The sequence below is a fragment of the Diadema antillarum genome, unplaced genomic scaffold (genome assembly GCF_040938485.1).
Source record: "Diadema antillarum isolate AM-2024a unplaced genomic scaffold, OU_Dant_1.0 seq00000343_RagTag, whole genome shotgun sequence".
Classification (NCBI taxonomy): domain Eukaryota; kingdom Metazoa; phylum Echinodermata; class Echinoidea; order Diadematoida; family Diadematidae; genus Diadema; species Diadema antillarum.
The window spans coordinates 869,120-892,500 of record NW_027271355.1 but is presented as its reverse complement, the minus strand read 5'-3'; the positions used below and the strand labels follow the sequence as shown (position 1 = coordinate 892,500).

Genomic DNA, 23,381 nt, shown 5'->3' with positions numbered 1-23,381 from the left:
ATAGTGTACAAAGGCTGTATCAATGCTGTGGTACAGTGTAGCAGTGTTTTGTCTTCACAACCCTTCTAGGTTTACGGTTGGGGCTACAACGGCAACGGTCAGCTAGGACTTGGCAACAATGTGAACCAGCCGAGCCCCTGCAAGGTGTCCAGTCTCAATGGTGTGGTCATTTCACAGGTCAGTGAGTAACAAAATGAAGCACTGGTAAAATTATGCAGTAATTATTACCGGCACACTGGCTATTATTGTGATTTTTTTTTTGCAATGTGACACCCAGATGTGAAATACTGTATAAGCTGTTATTTTCGTGAGGGTTTAAGTTTTGCAAATTTCGCGAATCACAGTTGGATTGCAAATTTAACAACACACAAAAATGTTGACATGCGCTAAGGTAATGGCGCATTTATGATAGCGTCAGTGTCAATTCGCGAAAACAACATCTCGTGAAAATGTCTGTGGCCTCATTCGCCAAAATATCTGTATGTGAAAATAATAGCTTATACAGAAGCACAATCAGAATCATGATTAAAATCTCAGTAAAGGGCAGGATTTTAGGAGTGGAAGGCAATATTTTGGCTGTGCAACAGGGCATACTGCAGTAATGTGATCGTTTGTGTGTATGTTGATGCGGCTAGCATGGCATGAGCAGGGTAGCCAGTCGCCCACTTTGTTGGTGCCAGATCAATGTGATTACAGCCAAGATCAATATGGGCAGAGTGACTCTACATGGTCCTGCTTTCCTCCCTTGAGGATCTCCCTTCCTGAAAAACAAATTACAAACAAACATAACAAAAAACCTCAACAGTCTTATAGTTTGATCCTGTCTCTTTGTTTGTTAGCTCACCTGAGCCGAAGGCTCAAGTGAGCTATTGCGATCGCCCTTCGTCCGGCGTCCGTCGTGCGTCGTCCATCGTCCATCGTCCGTCGTCCGTCGTCCGTCGTCCGTCATGCGTAAACTTTTATTTATGTTTTCCTGTGGTGTCAAATCTTGCTTTATTCTACCCAAGCGGGGAGTACACATTGCAATGAGAATGAAACAAACTCCTGGTGGATTATGATTACAGACTTTAACCAGTTTGCTGTGTGACTGCGTGCTTGCCTCTGCAGATTGCCTGTGGATATGCCCACTCACTGGGTCTGTCAGATGAGGGCAATCTTTACACCTGGGGGGCAAACTCCTATGGTCAGCTTGGGACAGGAAATAAGGCCAATCTGTGTGGGGCTACCAAGATCGCAGAGGACCTGGGGAGGTAATTCCGTGCTATTGATTCCACTTGGTACTTTCAGCAGGAGACTTTTTATGCCTCCGCCACAAAGTGGTGCCGGAGGCATTATGTTTTCGGGTTGTCCGTCCGTCCGTCCGTCCGTCCTTCCGTCCGTCTGTAATGATTTTTGTGGACAGGGTAACTATCAAAACCTTTTGAGGTATCCTAATGAAACTTGGCATGTATGTGTATTAGGGGGTGAACTTGTGCCTATCAACTTTTGAGTGCACATGCTCAAGGTCAAAGGTCAAAAGGTCAAGGTCAAATACATAAAATTTCACTATTTCCACCATATCTATGCAATGCCTGAAGATATTTTCTTGAAACTTAGTGTATACATGTATTACCCAATTAAGATTCTCTGGTGAAAGTTTGGGTCATGAGGTCAAAGGTCAAGTAAAAATATCAAAACTTCACCTTTTTCTCTGTACCTTGGATATTGTTCAAGGTATCTTCATGGAACATAGTATATATATATACATGTACTGACTGGCAGTGATTATCTAGAGAATTTGGGGTTCATGGGGTCAAAGGTCAAGGGCAACACTTAAAAATTTTACTATTTCCCCCATGTTTACACAATGCCAGCAGGAATTTTTTTTTTACACTTGGTGTATGCATGTATAACCTAATAGAGATTCTCTGAAAAGTTTTTTTTTCTTTTGTTTTTACCTGAAAGGTTAAAAGGTTAGAGATCTAGTGAAAGTGCTGCACTAAATTTTTCCTCCATATCTCGGAAGTGGCTTAAGTTATCTTGAAACGTACGACATATTTACGCATGTTCTGCCTGACAGTGATTATCTTATGAATTTTAGGGTCAAAGGCCAGATGAAAATGGCAACAATTTACTATTCAATACAGAAATTGCACTTTGTTGAAAATTACTCAATGCATTTAACGTATGAATGGGTCAAAGTCAAGTTAAAGTCCTTAAATCCCAAATACATGCTCTCCTATTCATCCAATTAAACCTAGGTCAAGGAAGGTGAACATTCAACACATTTGTGACATACTTGTCATTTTATTATTTTGCCAATTTTGAGAAAATATAATCACACATTGTCCACATGTACTATTTAGACCTATTAGGAGAATCATGCATTATGGCGGAGGCATACCAGTCGCCATAGCGACATTTCTAGTTTTTTAGAATGACACAATTTCCTGAGGACGAAGATCCCCAAATAGGTTGTGGATGAGAGTTGCTGAATGGCAGAAATATTAAAGCCGAGTGCACCGAGAGCATTACTTGTGGCAAACCCATGGAATTGGAATATTGGAGTGTATAAAATCTATTTCACAAGCAAATCAACTAGATAGTGAATAGATTTAGAGCCAGCAGATTTTGGGTCAATTAAGGAAGAAATGCACAAATGCCTAATACACACCCTGTGCACACCCAATTTCCACACATTGAACTACAAGGTCACCAATGAATATTGTATATTATGATTTTTTTTTTTCATCATGTTTGTGTAATGATTTTTGTACTTCATAACTCACTTTTTCTTCTGCACCTTGAGCATGTTAGTTATGTGGAATTGGTGCATTATAAGTACCATGTATTATTATTATTATTATTATTATCAAGTCCGTGTAGAGGTGAACGGAGCATACGAGACCTGTAACAAATCACACTATCGGCATTGGTAGTCATATTATGGGAATTTATCATGGTATCTAAATCTCCCACTCCCAGATTCACCGATATAGCAGCAACCCACTACTCCCACATCTCTGCCGCCCTCGCCCAGTCTGGAAAGGTCTACATGTGGGGTCAGTGCAAGGGTCAGTCCGTCCTGTCGCCCATGGAGACGCGCTTCACCTGTCTGGACGACGTCTTTGCGTGCTTCTCCTCGCCAGCTGTCACGTACAAGCTGCTAACGTTCGGTAAGACCGTGATGCTTTTTCTTCGTCGTATCCAACATCCACATACTGTAGTCATTAGATATTTGGCTAGGACTTGGCACATCGCAGAGCCTTCTCATTTGCAGCCGTCAAGTCGTTTAGGCTACACCGTTCCTCAGGGCTAGGGCATTGAAGAAGGTGTGGCATGGTTTGAGGTGTGCCACATCTACCGTGATGTTAATCCGGCATGAAAGAAGTTGCAATCCAAATTAGATGTTGCAAAGTCTTACTAGTTCCTGCAAAAACCCTTGTTGTCTACTGCATGACTTCACCCTGACTTATAAGAACAGAAAGATGTGAAAAATCAGGAGAGAAACCAATGTAAAACCTTACAAAATAAAATGAAAAGATGGGGATAAACACTCAGCAATGGGAAGGAAAGATGGTTTGATAATTCTTCTGCTTTGAATGAGATGATCACTCATGGAGACATTAATCCTTATCGAGACTTTTGAAAGAGAATGCGACAAATTGATGAAATTAGTAGAATTGCAGAGATTTGGGGAAAGTTTATGACTGCTTAAAAGTCAGGAAGTGGTTTATCAGTCACTTGGTGCCATAAAAGAGATGAATGATATTGTGATTATGAGTTGATTTCCGAAGACCATTCCCTCATTTGTTCGTGTGAAACATGACCACTGTATAGATTTCTGTAAAATTGATCATGCTTGTGCAGCTGTCCTTTTGTTGTTGTTGTTCTTTTTAAACAAAAGTAAAGACCAAGAGAAGTTATAGTCATATGACTGTAGTGACAGTTTTGAGTGTGTCATTCAGTACCATGGACAATGACATATTGATTGTCGCGCATGTGGTGCCCAGTCATTTGAAATTAAAGGTGTACGTTGTTGTTTATGATCAAACAGTTATATTGAGCATATGCTAATAAATGGAAAAAAAAAGAGTACTATTCCTAGCTTTTAAAAGTAGCAATTAATTGCTGTTTTACAGAGAATTTTGCCGGCAGGAGAGCTCTGGAGGAAACACTGGCAGTGGCATTCGACAACCAGGAAACATGTGACCTGAAGTTTGCGGTGGAGGGCAGGAGTATCCATGTTCACAAAGCCCTGCTGAAAATCAGGTGAGTTATGTGGTCATTCAACTTTAACGAGACTGTACAGTTCTGGTTGAGGTGAGGATTTAGCTTTTGACGTTTTGCGAGATATTCAGAAACCACTCTATGAGATGTCAAAGAGTATGCAATTCTAGGGGGAATCAAAAGTTTATTTGATGAAAATCGGTTTTGAAATGGTTGAGATATCAAAAAACAAGGTGAAACAAAGAGATCCTAGTAAAAGGCGTGGCCTGTCGCCTTTTATCATTATCACCTTTTTTGATATCTCAGCCATTTAAAGACCGATTTTCATCAAATAAACATTGAATCCTTTTTTAGATTACGTGCTCTTTCATATTTCATAAGAGGTTTCTCATTATCTCACTTAGGAATGTTATAAACCTGAATCCTCACCTCAACCAGTACTGTACAGTCCCTTAAAAAAAAATATCCTTTCCCCACAAAATTAAGTATGTTTGGGTCGTGCTCTTTACGTTTTGTTTCATTTTAACTTGGATCGTGGATGATGCCCTGATATTGACTAACTCCTGGTCCCATGGTTGCTTGCTTACAGGCATTCATTTGCTTCCTTTATAGTGACCTTGTAAAAACAAATCATAATTTGATTCAATAAGATTGTGATACAGTGGACTCCCGTTATAACGAAGTCCTCGGGACCAGCAGTTTTCTTTCGTTATATCGGAATTTCGTTATAACCGAACAAATAAACAATAGAAATACATATAGTGGATGACATTGCAGCCCAAATTTTTACTTCGTTATAACCGGAATTTTGTTATAACCGTGTTCGTTATAACGGGAGTGCAATATATACTTTTTTTTTCTAGACCACGCCATACAGGAAAAACAATAAGAGTTTCGGAGTAAATTGTGTAGTTCTGATGAACTGTAATTCCAACATTTTAGTTTGCTAGAGTAGGGGTATGATACTTGAATATGTATGTTGTCACATAGACGAGAGATTTTTGCTAGAGTCAAGAGTATGAAATTCTAATAATGGGTTTATAGTCATTTTAGAAAGTCTTGACCAAGTCGTGACCTATAAACGCCAGCTCACCAAGTGAAAATTGTGAGAGGTACTCTTCCAAGAATTAGAGTTCTTGATCACATTCTGATCTGGCTTTCTCTGTACTCTGCCATGTTTTATATGATGTGATAAGATAATTGCAGTAGTTCAAAGAGGATATGTACGTCCTTGACTATGCATCAAGTAGCACGGTATCAGTGAATGTCTATGACCACGTGTTTAACCAGGTAATCCCATTTTGGGTGCGTTCGAGTGCTCTCCTAAAGCGAACTGTACTGTACCGTACCCGCGCCAGAGGAGCACTCGAACGCTCCTAAAGTGTACCGTACTGTACTGTACCAAGCCAAAAGTGGACCACTTCCCGATGTGCTCCAAAAGCGTACCAAATGTGTACCAAAAGTTCGTTGTAAAGCATGCGCGTATCATGTGCATACGTCACAATGCAAAAACATCATTCTCTTTGGGACAGCTGTAAGTACATATTGTAGTTCAAGCGCCAGGTGGATGACATTCTTCCTAAAAGATGCGTGACCTTTTCTAAAAATAACTCGTGAGGTACGCTTTCTCCACAGAACGCTCTAATGCTCCCAAACTGGCATGGTACGGTATGGTACGCTTTAGTTCAGTTCGCTTTGGTTCGCTTTAGAGCGCTCGAATGCACCCATTGGCAATGAAGATGAAGAGCAGAGCCCGGTTTGAGTGACTTCTGTAGATGCTGCTTAACCCATTAGTAACTGAACCACCCAAAACCGCCCATCTTATTACTCCCTAAAATGCCCAAAACTGCCCGTCCGCTTTTTGTGTAGTTTAATGATTTACCATTTTTTATAGTTTTCGTTTGAAAGAGGTCAAAGGTCAATAAAAGTAGGTCAGAATTGCTTTTGTGACAAACCAGTTTCTTGGTAAAGTCTTGAGAGGCTTGAAGATAAACATGAACTTGTGATATACAAAAATAAACATGAAGTGAGCTATTTTACATAATATAGATAATTGTCGAAATGAGAATAATATTGCTGTACCTTCCAGGGAACAATAGGCCATTATGTACAGAATCTTCAGTTGCTAAAGGGTTAACTTCTTTCTTCCCTGCTGGAATTTCAAATTCAGGTGTCAACATTTCAGGAGCATGTTCCAGTCTCACTGGGAGGAGAATGGAAAAGAGTAAGTTACTGATATATTTTTCTAATTATTATTTTTTGAATATTTGTTTTAGCATTTTAATTCTGTGTAAGAACAAGGTAGGTAATGTATGTATTGTTCTAGAAATGCATACTAGAGACTCCAGTACACGTTTATGTTGCCCTTTGATTAAGAGAGAGTAGTAGTAATTATTCAGAACAGAGAAAATAGCTGAATAGAACATCTCAACAGAAATCTGTAGTTTTATTCCATTTGACAATGCAGTCATTTTTAAAGAAATTATTTATTGATGAGAAACAAATAGTTAAATGGTTTATTAAGATCACTTTTTGTGACAGGCAGAACTTTCATAGTGTAACAGTGATTAAAAAGATATGAAAGTGTATACACGGTTATATAAAAAATCATTTTTTTTTCAACTGATTCAATGTAGAGATTTACAAGGTAGACATTTGCGTTCACAATTCCTCAAATTATACATAATATGCTCCTTCTTTTCATATATCATGAAACTTTAAAGGGATAGTACAGTATTGGTGGAGATGAGAATTAGGCTTTTAAGTTTTTGCAAGATACCAACAAAACACGTATGAAATAGTACACAGCATAACCTTTTAAGAGGAATTCAAAGTTTATGTGATGAAAATCGGGTTATGAATGACTGAAACATCCAAAAACAAAGTAAAACAAAGTAATCGTGATAAAGTGTGGGTCCCACACTTTATTAAAATCGCTCTGTTTTGAATATCTCAGCCATAATAAAACCAATTTTCATCAAATGAACGTTGAATTTCTCATGGAATCACATGCTCTTTCATATTTCATAAGAGGTTTCTCATTATCTCACCAAAAAATGTTAGAAACCTGTAATTAGGTCTCAACCAAAACTATACGATCCCTTTAAATGAGAGTAAAGAAGGCACTGTTGGGTGCTACCATGTGTGGTGCGTCAGTAATCACATCCCCTTCCTTTCATCGTACCTCCTCACGCAGCATCATTGAAATCACCCAGTTTTCGTATCCGGTCTACCGAGCCTTCCTGGAGTACCTGTACACTGACCAGGTTTCTCTCTCTCCAGAGGATGCTATTGGTATGTACAAGTCCCGATGCTATTTTTAGAAGTAAATGGGAATTTCCCTTTATTGTATGTGTGCACACAAACAAACATGCACACACACACACATACAAATATAATAATTTTTTTTTTATCTCTATGTTAACTCTGTATGTGCCATGTTCGCACGTCCAACTTGGTTGACAGTACGACAAGTTCGCATATTCTGCTCAGACCCACAAACCCGCCCAAACTAATCAATAAATTGCCAACTGCCACAGTACAATAAATGCATTTCTCGCAATTCCATTCCTGCCATATGTACCTTCTATTCTATGTATTCTATGTATTCTATGATTGACTATATATCGGTATTCCCTACTCCATTTGCGAGTAAATTCTAAGTTTCTGTGACTGTTTTGTGTGCAAAAGTCTTGTCTCTAACATAGTGTAACTACTGGTCCTTTGAAAGAAAAACAATCATAGATTTGTCATACAATTTACATCAAAGCAAAGCTTCACATTCTCTTTTCAATTTTGCCCATTACATTTCCAGGGTAACAAAAACCTATAAAAGTTAAGCAGATTTGAAAAACAGGAATGTTTTCCCAAAGTATGACCATGTTACTGTCTCAGAATTATATGACACACAGGGGTTTACACCATGGCACATAAAGAGTTAAAGGAATGCTTGATTCCTTTCGTCATTTTCAAGATTCACAAAATATGCAAACCATTTTGCTACATGAATGATAAAAGCAAAGGGGAAGAAAGAGAAATATGTCACATTGCACAATGAACAGTCCATATGTGACCGTGCATCACAAAACGAACAAAAAGTCGCACACGCTGATTTTGTGTGAGGACTGAAAATAGGTGAAATAGGTCAACCTAGCTGATCTTGACTTTTTCATATTTTCTGAAAGAGCAAGTCTTCTTCTACATTATGCTAAAATTAGGGATCATAAAACGGGCATGAAAGTGTGTTTTTTAGCAGTTTACTTTGAACATTTTCTTGGTAGAATAGTGTGATTAGGTGTGTTTTTTGAGTCCGCTTCTCATTTCTTAAAAACCTTGTATGCACTCTTCACTTTCAACTCAAATAACTTTTGAAAGGATGATGCTACCCCTTTGAAAGTTGGCATTAACTGTGGACAGAATGTGTTAATAAGGCATGCTTAATTTCAGTTTAATCTGATAATTTTTTCATTGTTGTTTCTCCGGTGGTTTACATCCTGTTTTTTGTCCCATTCATCGCATAGCCAGCATGGCTTGGTAAAGATATAGCGCTTGAATAGACACTGTACTTCAGAGCCTCTTTCCTCAGTTCACAATTTCCCTGAGTGTGTGCTTTCTTTCCAACATTTAGATAGGTTAGGAGAGTCCATTTGATTTGAGTTATGCATCATTTTAAAGCTTAAAGTCTGCTCTTTCAGAATATGCTCTTAACTAAAATTTCATGTCTGGCGACTTTCTGTTCGTTTTGTGATTTAGGGTCACATATGATGATGATTGCTGAAAGATATTATGTATTTATATGCAGGTTAATATGACACAATTTGTGTCTGGAAATTGAGTGTAAATCACTGCATGCACTCCATTTGCGTCAACATGAGCTGATATGGGGTTTCAGGTGTTTTTTTTTTTCTGGCAGAGTTAACATTTTCTTCCATCCACAATATGTGTGATATTCTGTCATACATTAGAATAATTCATGATTGAATGTCAATGTAAACTCAAACAGTGCTTCAACTAATGGTTTCTTTTTCCTATAGGGTCTACACTCTTATAATTTACTTGAAATTCATATTTTTTCTCTCCTCATTTATTATTATTATTATTATTATTATTATTATTATTATTTATTCGGCAATTCAGTATACAGTGTACAATACAAGCTGATATAAAATACAAACAGAAAATTGTAAATACATGATATAAAAATTGTGGTGGTTCCAGGTGCATGCTGCTGGTTGCCAGGGGAGGAAAAGGCAAACTTAATCACCGAGGCTCGAGACCTTCCTCCCCGACCAGTGCATGCACCCAGAATCAGCTATATCAATGTAAAACATATGGAAGAGATAGGACATGTATTCACTAAGATACAAAATGAAACATTTATAACCTATGACCCTAATTTACATACCCAAAATGGTGTCTGATCAAAAAGATGTTATTTTATGAAATAATGTATGTGACATGAACTAAGCATGTGCAAAATTTATGAATGTCATTGTCAAATTCTTTGTCAGCTGTTTACTGTAAAACGAGAAACATTTGCAGCTTGAAACTTTTGTTAATCAAAGCTGACAATCTTTTCCATGGCATGAAACTTTTGCAAAGTATCACTGGTATTCAATGCATTGTGCAGACAAAACTTTTTTCTTGCATTTTTCTTCAACAAATCGTGGCTCCTTGCAAAATTCACAAAAGTTTTATGCACTCAGAAATTTCTGGTTTTACAATACCTTTACATTTTGCACGCACTCGCTTTTCTTCCCACAGGTCTGTTGGATCTTGCCAACTCGTACTGCGAGTCGCACCTCAAGAAGCAGTGTGAACGCATCATCAAGCAGGGGATCAACATCGAGAATGCCGCCCTCCTCCTGGCAGCCTCCATCAGATACGAGGCGAACGTGAGTCGGCCCTCGCTGCCCCGTCATCTCATACAAGATTTACAGTGTCGGAGAGTGGAATGTGTCCCAGTACCCCCATGAATGCATTTAAAGGGGAAAATCCACCCTGAAAATTAATTTTGTTTGAATAGAGAGCAGAAATACTGTAGAAACAGGACCTGGCAGTAAAAGTTTTAGCAAATTCTTGCATAAACTGAGAAATCAGTATTTTAAAGTTTAGTCTTGATTCACATATTTAAACATGATTCATCTTCAAAATACACGCTTGCAAACTCCATTCCTTCATGCCTTATTTGGATTTCAGAGAAGGAGTTGCACCCATTGTTGAGAAAAGTTGAACAAAGTGAAATTTTACGAATCAAACCTTGGAGACATGTCTACAATAATGTCACAAGCTGTCTGCTGCCCTCTACTGACAGTTGAATTTTGCAAAGCTGGGATTTCCTTATTCCTTGCCCAGTTCGGCTCAAACATGTAGTGATTAATTCGAACATATCAAGAATTGGAATAAGAATAACTGCACATGAAGGTATTGGTTCCCCTTAATGTGCCCAGGCTTAGCTTCTCAAGCTTCATCATCAGTAATCAGTAATCATGCCAAACTTGACCTAGTTATAAAGTCATAGCAAGCCCACTTGGTTGTAGCAGTGTTTCTACATCCAACAGAAAGGCTGCTGTGACACAATGAGGGATTAGGGGTATTGCTGGGTAATCTCTCTTCACTGACAATTAAGTTTTTAGATATATGTGCCATTCTGCAAAGAAAGTACTCCAGTCTGTGTGCTGATCGGCAAAGAAAGCATGTACATTGCACTCCATCATAACAAAGTCCTGGGGACTGGCAGTCTTCTTTCGTTATATCGAAATTTCGTTATAACCAAACAAATAAACAATGAAAAATACATAGAGCAGATAATGTTGCGGTCTGAATTTTTTCTTCATTGTAACCGGAATTTCATTATAACCATGTTCGTTATAACCATGTTCGGTATAGCGGGAGTGCACTGTAAACCCTCTGCGTGCAGCATTGATTACCTGTCCATAGTTATGTGTGTGGAATTTGTGCACATTTGGCTCATTGGCACAGAAAAGGTTAAACGGTTTAATGCATAGATGCATGTAGATTTCCCCTTTGATGCATGCCTCTTCAAAATGTAGAAGAGCAAAGTGACAATCTGGCCCGCATCCATATGATGCTGTAATGCAACATCATTATTTATTGTCATACTCATCTCGCTGAGAACATTCTTATCATATATCTTGTCAGCCAGAAATAACACTTCACTTTGCTCTCCTCTTGTGACTGCATTCCATCTGCTCACAACCAGAACAAAGTATGCTTCAGAGCTACCGAGTGTCCCAATTCTGTAGAACAAACTTTTCTCTGTTTCGGAAACATGCTAGTGTGGAAAGGGATTAGAGGGGTAAGGAGGGGAGAGAAAATTATATTGCAGCCAAAACACAGTGCTATCATGAGATGATGGTATTGATATATTGCCTGGCATATCACTTTCAGTCTTGTATTGATATATTACCTGGCATATCACTTTCAATCTTGTCTAGGCGTGTTTATCGCTATACATCCCTCGGTGACACAGGAAATGTTTCGGTGTCAGTTTAAATCATCCTGCTGGATGATCAACCTTGCATATCTTACGTGGGTTATGTCTGTGAAAGTGTGGTTTGATATAATGCACTTGTTAGATTTTCCTTCCTATTACTGAGATTTGCAGGTAAAACATTAATCCCTATTTGACCATCGCCTCAGAATATATTTCAATTTATTTGATGTGATACTCAAAAAAAATATGCGATGTTTGCTATCTGATTTGGAAGGAGACATTGCATTTTTTTGTGTGAATCTCTCTTCTTTTATTGAATATCACACATTAGAGTGAAAGTTGTTGTTTGTACAAGAGGGGGTTGATCTCATATTATGAACCATAAATGATGTAGTTTTCCTCGAAAGGGAGACTTTTTTTGTCCCTGCCGAACGAGTTCGAGCAGGGGACTATGAAACGGGCTCCGTACGTGTGTGTGTCTGTGCGTCCGTCTGTTCGTCCGTCTGTGCATCCGTGTGTGATCAAAATGTTCAATTTGCTACTTCTCTGTCATTTATGAGCCAATTTTGATTCTGTTTGCTTTATATGATAGCACTACATGGGAGCTTTGAAACTTCTACACAGAATTTCAGTTGTGACCTTTGACCTTGACCTTTGACCTACATTGTACATTTTGCTTCAAAATGCTACTCCTTCGCCATTTCTAACCCGATTTTGATTCTGTTTGCTTTATATGATAGCACTACATGGGAGCTTTTAAACTTCTACACAGAATTTCAGTTGTGACCTTTGACCTTGACCTTTGACCTATATTGTACATTTTGCTTCAAAATGCTACTCCTTCGCCATTTCTAACCCGATTTTGATTCCGTTTGCTTTATGTGATGGCCCTAGGTGAGGGCTTCAAAACTTCTACACAGAATTTTGACCTTTGACTTCTTTGACCTTTGACCTTGATTTTTGACCTATATTATACTTCGGCTACAAAATGCTACTCCTTCGCCATTTCTAACCCGATTTTGATTCCGTTTGCTTTATGTGATGGCACTAGGTGAGGGCTTCAAAACTTCTACACAGAATTTTGACCTTTGACCTTGATTTTTGACCTATATTGTACATTTTACTACAAAATGCTACTCCTTTGCCATTTGTAACCCGATTTCAATTCCGTTTGCTTTAAGTGATGGCACTAGGTGAGGGCTTCAAAACTTCTACACAGAATTTTGACCTTTGACTTCTTTGACCTCTGACCTTGATTTTTGACCTGCATTGTACATTTTGCTACCAAATGCTACTCCGTCGCCATTTCTAACCCGATTTTGATTCCGTTTGCTTTATGTGATGGCACTAGGTGAGGGCTTCAAAACTTCAACACAAAATTTTGACCTTTGACTTCTTTGACCTTTGACCTTGATTTTTTACCTATATTGTACATTGGCTACAAAATGCTACTCCTTCCCATTTTAACCCGATTTCGATTCCGTTTGCTTTATGTGATGGCACTAGGTGAGGGCTTCAAAACTTCTACACAGAATTTTGACCTTTGACTTCTTTGACCTTTGACCTTGATCTTTTTACCTATATTGTACATTTTGCTACTAAATGCTACTTCCGGCGGGGACATATATTACGCATCGCGTAATTTCTACTTTTCCTTGTTGTTTTCTGCTTTAATAAGATGTGTCTTTGGGCACTTTAAACGTTCACATCCTCTGAAGATATCTTTATAAACAAATTAGAGGAAAATGATATGCTCTTTATTCAGTTCTCTGTAAGTGGATGAGTGTGAAACACAGTGCACGAAATGCCATAGGTACACAACCTTGATAGTCAATTTGATGTCATGATGCCATGTCAGGTTACAGGTTACTCACTCACATACAAGATATTTGTAATTCAGTTATGTTTGTTTTTTAATTTTGCGTAGACTTTTTCTGATTTTACATTTTCGCACCTTGTACTTCACAATGATTTCATCTTTATTTGTAAGTCCTCCTATTCAGGGAAAGATTCTTTGAAAAGGGAAATCATAACAATTTTCATCAGGATTTCCATCCTCGGGTTGGTACATTTTTGTACTGTATATAATTATCATCATCACTATCACCATTTCTTGCCTGTTCTCCCAGGACCTCGAGGCATTCTGCTTCAAGTTCGCCGTCAATCACATGACCGCTGTGGTCCAGACAGAGGCCTTCAAGAAACTGGACGAGGCGTACGTAAAGGACTTCATTCAGAGGGCAGCGGAGTGGGGCGCTTTCAAGTACTGACTGCTGGCAGCGGCCCTGACCCCCTAAAGATGGTCTAGCCTGCAATGTGTTCATCTGCAAAACTGCTCCAAGACTGCCTGTGGTTCCTTGCAAATGGCCACGTTAGCACAACTCCCTTGGTCCAGGCATTTACTCAAGTAGATATTTCTGTTCATTTTCTGATATTTCTGTTCATTGATTGTACTGAATGCTTTAAAAGTCAACAGGGACATGGCGTGGAATTGCGTTTCCAACTTTTTAACGTAACACTATGATCAGTCGAAGTGTCTTATTAGATTATTGGCTTTAAATGCTGTACACTTTAAAATTTTTTCTTGTAATAGCAGCACTGCCTGGCCTACTCCTAATTATTTATTCAACTAAATGTTGGCGTGAGCAAAGGTGACAGGGCAAGCCAGGGTTTCTTTGACTTTTGGGTGATGATCGTTTTACTGTTTGTTTGTTTTTAATGAAAGTTTCGCTCCTTGTGGGTCTACCCAGGTATGTACAGTGTGTATATAGCTGAAATCAAGTGCAATTTGATGACTGACACCAATTGTGGTAAATGGGACTGTGCTTGTGTGCGCTAGGAAGGCTGCGTATAGACAAACCCGCTGCGTGTAGGTGGAATCGGCAAAGGCAATGTGGACGGGTGGCAGACTGTATTTATGGTATTATTTTCTTGATAGTGCGTGTCGTGAAGTGTGAAAAGCTTTGTTTTCCAATTGGACCAACTCATGTGTAAATAGGCAAGCGTGAACTGCTTGAAGTAATTAGACATTATGTAACACTGCTGGTGACTGTGAGTGAGATTTTATTTATATTTTTGTAGGACGTGCTTAGCCGATAAAAGATATCATACCATCTCTGTACATCCTCCTTCACTGAAATGCTGCTTGTGTAGGCATACTTTGAGGACGAGCTTACATTGCTCTAAGACGCAATTTCCACAGACACCCATCCGAGTGTACTCGGGGCAAGTCTTGAATGGGTTAACGTAGTCGACAAGGCAAACATTTTCAGCTGTAAATGTGAGAAGTCCAACGCATACTTGGCCTTATACCTCAGTAGTAATCTGTGATGTGCCAGTGATTGGTAGAAAATTCTCGGTGCTGATATAGATGATAATCACTATTCATTTTTTTTTTTTAAAGAGAGTTAAAGGGTGTGTACAGTTTTGGTCAAGGTTAGGATTTCGCTTTTAATGTTTTACGAGATATTCGGAAACCACTCCATGAGATGTCAAAGAGCATGCAATTCTAAGGGGTATCAAAAGTTTATTTGATGAAAATCGGTTTTGAAATGGCTGAGATATCCAAAAACAAGGTGAAACAAAGAGATCCTAATAAAGTTGTGGCCTGTCGCCTTTTATTATTATCACTTTTTTCGGATGTCTCAGCCATTTGAAAACCAATTTTCATCAAACAAACATTGAATCCTTCTTAAAATTACATGCTCTTTCATATTTCATAAGAGCTTTTTCATTATCTCACTCAAGAATGTTCAAAACATGAATCCCCACCTCAACCAGTACTGTACAGTCCCTTTAAAGTTCAAAGTGCCTGGTTTGGTTTAGTGCATACAAAATCTTGTTTTGTTATTAATTTGCTACCACTATATGATATTTATCATTAACCCATATTGTGGACAAGAAGAATAAGATGTAAATTATTGCAGGTAAAAGTGTTGATATAATAGTTTTATTATTTTGGTAACTGTTATGGAATATCAGGTACACTATCAGGTACAACTACAAAGCATTTTTTAGTTTTATTGTTAGTAACATTTTTCGTTGTTGTTATTGCTGTAATTGCATGTATTCAGAAGAATTGAAGTCAGTGTTGCATTGTGTAGTAACAGTATTATTGGGACATTGTACTCGTCTAGGAATGTACTGGTCAGAAATCTACTAGCCCCTAAGATTCGACAGTGTATAGTGGATTGGGTTTTAATAACACAGCTACAAGTGTATGTCTGGACTGGTGTAGGAAAGGTGTAGGCTACTCATTTGTGTGCACATGTATTATTTCCATCTCTCCTCTGCCCTTTGTATTAAGACATAATTTCATCAGCATTAACTTTCCCCAAGTTTAAGTACAAGTGCCATTCCATTTTTTTTTCTCTCTCTCTTAGAAGAGGAAGAAGAAACCTAGCTGCATGAGATTGAAAATTATTTGAATGCAGATACTGTAAGGATGGTTTGGCCATTCTCTGTGCAGTGAATGCATTTCTCTGTGTGTGTGAGTGTAAATATGTGTGTACAAAGTGATGGGTTTGCCTTAATGTGATGAAATGACTATGAAATTTAGTAAGGAGTGCTGAACATTGAGAGAAGTGTATCATTCCATTCTCAGAGAGTTATTTTGTTATGCCTCCGCCACGAAGTGGTGCCGGAGGCATTATGTTTTCGGGTTGTCCGTCCGTCCGTCCGTCCGTCCGTCCGTCCTTCCGTCCGTCCGTCCGTCCTTCCGTCCGTCCGTAATGAATTTTGTGGACAGGGTAACTACCAAAACCTTTTGAGGTATCCTAATGAAACTTGGCATGTATGTGTATTAGGGGGTGAAGTTGTGCCTATCAACTTTTGGGTGCACATGCTCAAGGTCAAAGGTCAAAAGGTCAAGGTCAAATGCTTAAAATTTTACTATTTCCCCCATATCTATGCAATGCCAGAAGATATTTTCTTGAAACTTAGTGTATACATGTACTACCTAATTAAGATTCTCTGGTGAAAGTTTGGGGTCATGAGGTCAAAAGGTCAAAGGTCAAAAGGTCAAGTAAGATGTTAAAATTTCACTTTTTTCTCTATCTTGGAAATTGTTCAAGGTATCTTCATGGAACATAGTGTATATGCATCTACTGACTGGCAGTGGTTATCTAGGGAATTTAGGGTTCATGGGGTCAAAGGTCAGGGGTCAAAGGTCAAGGGCAATACTTCAAAATCTTACTATTTTCCTTGTATTTATGCAATGCCAGCAGGATATTTTTTTTAAAACTTGATGTATGCATGTCTAACCCAATAGAGATTCTCTGGGATTTTTTTTTGCCAAGAAGGTCAAAGGTCAAAGATCAAGTGAAAGTGCTGAACTTACTTTTTTCTCCATATCTCGGAAGTGGCTCAAGTTATCTTGAAACTTAGTACATGCTGAATTTATGTATGTTCTGCCTGACAGTGCTTCTCTTATAAATCAAAGGCCAGATGAAAATGATAACAATTTACTGTTCAATACAGAACTTGCGCTTTTTCTCCATACCTTGAAAATTACTCAGTGCATAAACTTATGAAATGGTCAAAGTCAAGTTAAAGTTCTTAAATCCCCAAATACATGCTCTCCTATTCATCCAATTAAACATAGGTCAAGGAAGGTAAACATTCAATACATTTGTGACAAACATGTCATTTTAATATTTTGCCAATTTTGTGAAAATGTAATCACACATTGTCCACATGTACTATAGACCTATTAGGAGAATCATGCATTATGGCGGAGGCATACCAGTCGCCATAGCGACATTTCTAGTTTTTATTATGATCTTTTTTTTTATTTACCACATTCTCCTGGGAGGCCTAGTTCAAGCAAAAACACTTTTCATTCTTCTTCGGGGTATCATAATTTAGATGATCCAACACTGCAAAAATGGCAGATACACTGTAGTTGCTTGTTTTGATAGAAACAGCTTCTTTTCAGTTGCCTCCTTTTACTAGAATAGGGCAATTATGTCATTGTTCTGGAATTTTTGTTTTGTTTGTGTAGTTGTTGATGTTGTTTTTAACTCTTGCATGTGTATATATGTGTTTGTGTGTGTGGGGTGTGATTATGGTTTCTTTGTGGGCATATGTTTGATGTTGATGCATCCCAGGAATGCTAGCACATGTGGGGAAAAACAGTACAGGACAGAGTATGTAACCCTTTTTTATATTTTTGCTGCCAAGATAATTCCATTTTTTTCTCTCTCTCTCTCCAAAATGCAGAAGACACAATGTATGTGCTTGCAGTTATGCTTTCATGGTCAGAAATGTATCTTTCCTATTAGAGTGATCTTGGATACGTACCAGTAGGATTCTCATTGGACAGAGTTTTTTTTTTCTCTGTAATATCTTTATGCACGTATTTTACTTTACCAAGATGTAAATGTAATGTTTCATCCGACTAAATCTTGTCAGAAAGATTACCTCATTGATAAGATAAGATGCCAGGAATGCTGTGATATTGATTAGTAATGGGACAATGCTTGCACTACAATGTCTTGAGCACATGTAGTTGAAAAACACTCATGTGAATATTTACGTATCACAGATTTCTGTACTTTTGTGTGTTTGTCAATTAGTATCAGAAAAGAAAATAGACAATGCTATTCTCACAAAGATGTAAAGCGATTTTGCAACATGTCCAAGGAATTCTATGGGTGTTCATATATTTATTGTCAAGCCTCATTTTATTACATACAAGGTGTAATATGTATTGTGACATAATTTACCGTGCTCACATGGACCCTCGTATAATTCAGGATCGTTTTGTAGATACTTTGTAGATATAAGTTCCTCATGTAAGTGTACAGCTATCATCATTGATGCCATGACCTGACATAGCAATTGTATTCATTCAACAACAACAACAAAATGAAAGGAAGGAAAGAAAGTGTGGCTCCCAGCAAGTCATCTTCTCAGTTAAGAAGAAGACAAGTTTTGTATTCATTTCTGCTTTCTAGCATTTCTCATGTTCGATAGATGTCCTCTCTGAATTCCTTAACAAAATCAGAGTATGGTTAAAGGGTTGTATAGTTTTGGTTGAGACCTAATTTCAGGTTTCTAACAGTTTTTGGTGAGATGATTAGAAGCCTCTTATAAAATATGAAAGAGCATGTAATTCCATGAGGAGTTCAACGTTTATTTGATGAAAATTGGTTTTGAAATGGCTGAGATATCCAAAACAGAGCGATTCTAATAAAGTGTAGAACCCACCTTTTATTACAATCGCTTTGTTTTACTTTGTTTTTGGATGTTTCAGTCATTCCAAACCCGATTTTCATCAAATAAACTTTGAATTCCTCTTAAAATGGTATGCTCTGTACTATTTCGTAAGTGTTTTTTGGGTATCTCGCAAAAAGTTAAAAGCCCTATTCTCATCTCCACCAATACTGTACCATCCCTTTAATGACTGTGCAGTGGGTAATATTAAAGATGATGCTGTAAATACAGATATTTGTGGTAAAATTATAAAGATAATGATAACATTGATATTGATGATAACGCTTATACACTACAGCTACTATGCTACTGCTGATAATGCTGATAATGATGATAAAAATGATAATGATTTCATTGATAATAGTAATAATGATAATAAGACCATGCGTTATAGCAGCATATAATATTTCATGCTATTATTGTTGTTCATGATTATTACTATCATCGTCATCATAATAGTCATAGCAATATCAGTAATTTTGACGATATTTAGATTAAGAGCTGATGCACAAAATTAGACTATTAAGGAGCAGGGGTGCTTACTAGACTGTACAGTACAAAGTTTGTGTCTTTTGGTTTCATTAAGATGATGCAAAATCATTTACTATTAACAAAGAAATTTAAATATGGAAGTGAGATATAAGCTGAGCTCCATCATTTCAAAAGATTACTCATATTTTCTCATCAATCTTGATACATTTGTACTGTTAGATTTGGACTGAAGCCGTTTAGACAGGTGAAGAAGTACTCTAAACGGTACCTGTGCTGAATACGAACAATAATGATACGTAAGTTGTGACACTTGACTAGGCCTGGTCCGGTGCTGTGTCTGTTGCGTTGAACGCAACTTTGCCTCCTCAGATAAAGTGTTCATTTTTTTTTTTAATTCATTCATTTTATTTTTTTCCCTCAATGTACGTCCTGTATATTTCTGTTGGGTTAGGGTTCTTTTTTTTTTTTAATCTTATGTACAGTTACAATGTATAATTTAACGTCTGGCTGATTTCCATCCATTTTAATGCACCAGTTGGGTGTAGTATTTATTCTTTGTATTCAAGAGCCTTGCATTTGTACAATTCCTGACTTGCAAGAATGCAACTCAGAGAAGATCTGGAGACAGGGATAAAATCAATTGGACAGTCTCAATTCTATAATTTAAAGAGAGGGACGCAGCGTGGCATTGATTCGCTCTTGCGTATAGAACTTAGACTACGCTATGAATGTTTGTGATTCTAGCCATGCATTTCATTGCCTGCCAACTTGCTCTCAAATAAAGTACATGTATTAAACACTCATGACCACAGTCTAGTAAATGGTGCATCTTTGATGTCTTTTACGTGTGTTATTTGTGTTTCATCTACTGCACGTGCCACAAATGGGATATACTCACATGACATAGTGTTACATGCACAGTGTACTGTATAGACCTATTCGATTTGAAATCACTGTAACTTATGTTGGCCATAATGGGGGAGGGTGGGGGGGGGGGGGGGGAGAAGTGGTCCAAAATAAGAAAAGAGGATTTAATTGGTTATGCAATGAGTCAGCTGTATTGCTACGTGAGTGCATAAATCAACTATTGTGAGGCATACTGAAGCCCCCACCCCATTATGACTGAAATAGACTCTAACATCAAAACAGCACCCAAACTGAACACGTCAATGGGAGTGATAATTATATATCATTCATATCTTTGAATATTTCTGTGTAAAGTACCTTTTCATTATTAGATACTATATACGTCATAAAAACAGTGAAGATGGCGGTAAATTCAGTTCTGGCTGTTCAGAGTTGAGATGCAGACCCTCATAGCATGTCAGTTTGTTGTTGTTGTTGTTTTTTTTTTATGACTGATTAATGTATTCATTAATTTGTTCATAGATTTACATATCGTGCTTTCATTTGTTTCATATAATCTCTATAGATGTTGGGTTGGCCCATTATTCGCTTCCCTGTTTGTATTCCAAGTATTGGACTATCACCTCTCCATTGAGCACCACCCTTTCCCAATCCACCCCACCCCCCCCCCCCCCCCCCCCCCAAAAAAAAAGAATTTGCAACGCGAACGCTAAGACTTATCCTCCTCCCGGGTTTGTCAATGGAAACAGTTGTCTCGCGCACCATTTTTCGCCTATTAGCGTCGTCTTAGCGTTCGTGTCGCAGATCTCAATAGGATTCACTTAGACTGGATGACATTGGTTGGACGCCATCTGATGGCGCTTACTCCATTCTAACCCGGGATTCGATGTAGAGATAGTAATGTGTATTCTACATTAGACTGTCACATGCCCAGATTTCGACTTAGTTCTGCTGCCTCCTGGACTTGTATAGTGAGAAACATTAAAGGGGAAATCCAGTCCAAATGCGAGTTAGTCTGATGAAAACGAGTGAATTCTTACAAGCTCAACAGTAAAAATTTAACTGAAATCGGATGAAAAATGAGGAAGTTATGGCATTTGGAAGTTTCGCTAATTTCTGCCAAACAGTTCTTGAACAGTTTATATGAATATGCAAATGAGTGGGCTAATCATGTCATACCAATACAATTTTCCATTGATCATGTATTTAAAAAAAATGACGAAAATTCAATGTTTCTGTCATTGAAGTCTGAAACATGATGTTATTCCTGGTTGAATAACTTCAGAATCTTGAGCCTCGGGCATAATTGCGTTTAATTGGAAAGCTGGAAATTTCACAATGTTATGTACGAACTATATCCATGGTAAGTTGTGAGGGAATGACATGCTCACTTTGCCATTTGCATATTCATATTGACCGTTCAAGAACTGTTTCCTGAAAAATTAGCGAAACTTCAAAACGTCATAACTTCCTTATTTTTCAACCGATTTCGATCAAAATTTTACCATTGAACTCGTAATATTTCACTCTTTAGATCAAACTAACTTATATTTGGACTGGATTTCCCCTTTAAAGGGACGATATTGTTTTAGTTGAGACGAGGATTCAGGCTTTAACTTTTTGCGAGATACAAACGCGTGTAATTAGAAACCACGATTATGAAATTAAACGTTTATTTGATGAAAAATCGGTTTTGAAATGGCTGAGATATCCAAAAACAAAGGTTCTAATAAAAGATGGGATTACTTGTTTTACTTTGCTTTAGTATATCTCAGCCATTTCAAGACCGATTTTCATCAAATAAACTTTTAATTCTTCGTAGAATGGTGTGCTCTCTAATATTTCATATTCGTGGTTTCTAATTATCTCGCAAAGAGTTAAAACCTGAATCCTCACCTCGACCAAAACTATACCATCACTTTAATAGTTTTGAATGCTCTCCTGCTCTCTCTCCCCTCTCTCTCCTCCCCCTCCCCCTCCCCATCTCCTTGTCTCTCCCCCTCCCTTTCACTCTCTCTTCCCCTCCCTTCATCTTCCTCAAACCAATGATGACAATGTTGATGATTATGATAATAATTATAATGATGATTATTGTCATTATCATCCTCATCGTCATCATCCTCATCATCATCATCATGAGATGGAAGAAGACGAAGGACAAGAAGAAAACGATGATGAAGAGGAGGGGGATAAAAAAAAAATCATCATTCCCCTTCGTTACATGAAGACCATCCAGTATATTAGGCAGTGTTACATTATAGGTATGACAACAAGATGCGGTGCGCCATTATGGTCACAACGATCAAGTCCTAAACACATCCATACATTTTATTTTATATATACCTATGCCGTCTCAAACCAACTAGAAGATGTCTTTAACATTCAAAAATAACGTAGGTCTGTTATTATCTTGTATCATTTAACCCAGTGCGCAAGGTATCAGAAGTACATGTATAAAGATAAGATATAGATATATAATATATGACAATGTATATATGTGTGTATGTGTGTGTGTTTGATTTTTTTATTTCATGTTATTGTTATTTTTTTTTTTTTTTACAAAGGCCTTCCCGATACCAAAGTTCATACTAGACATATCTGATTAAAATAACTCTCTCAAAGACGTATGACAAGAGGTGCCAGGAATGCGGTATAGCTTTAATTTTTCCTATAAGCCGTCATTGGTCACTCGGTCTCTGTCTTCGCGCCGATAATTAACCTTCAGAGAAACACGTAAGCACAATATAGTCGGTGTGACGCAAATCGTCTGCAGAGATATTATCTTTGGGATGCGGAGAAAGGACAGAAGATGTGACGTGTCTGTATATGAGCCGAGATGAAGATGCCGCGTCTCAACACGCTCAGTCGTGATATCCGCTTCGGGGAAAGACCGGTAGGGCTTGGAGGTGGGATGGGGTGGGGGGGGGGGGGGGGGGGGGAGAGATAGAAAGAGGCAGGGTGGATGGTGGAAAGATCTTGCGAAAAGGCTTGAGGAGCTCGCAGCCGAGATCTTCCGTCGAATGTTATTATCATTATATCTGACCGTTTTACCCATTATCATCTTGATATCCATGCATCGTCATTTCCCCCACTCTGCACACATGCACGAACAATGAAGATAAATGGATTGACTCAAAACCAG

At 38.0% G+C, this 23,381-nt stretch overlaps 1 protein-coding gene across 1 annotated transcript in view; it reads left to right on the top strand.

Moving 5' to 3' along the window:
- The window catches only part of LOC139730909 (RCC1 and BTB domain-containing protein 1-like), a 22,543-nt gene extending 8,459 nt beyond the window's left edge, over positions 1-14,084 (top strand). Inside the window, exons 5-12 of the mRNA XM_071641789.1 lie at positions 70-177; positions 1,108-1,250; positions 2,965-3,155; positions 4,122-4,251; positions 6,380-6,433; positions 7,406-7,503; positions 9,973-10,103; positions 13,795-14,084. Of these exons, the coding sequence (XP_071497890.1) occupies positions 70-177; positions 1,108-1,250; positions 2,965-3,155; positions 4,122-4,251; positions 6,380-6,433; positions 7,406-7,503; positions 9,973-10,103; positions 13,795-13,935 (996 nt within the window). The 3' untranslated portion in view covers positions 13,936-14,084. The remainder of the gene's footprint in view (positions 1-69; positions 178-1,107; positions 1,251-2,964; positions 3,156-4,121; positions 4,252-6,379; positions 6,434-7,405; positions 7,504-9,972; positions 10,104-13,794) is intronic.
- The last annotated feature ends 9,297 nt before the right edge of the window (positions 14,085-23,381 follow it).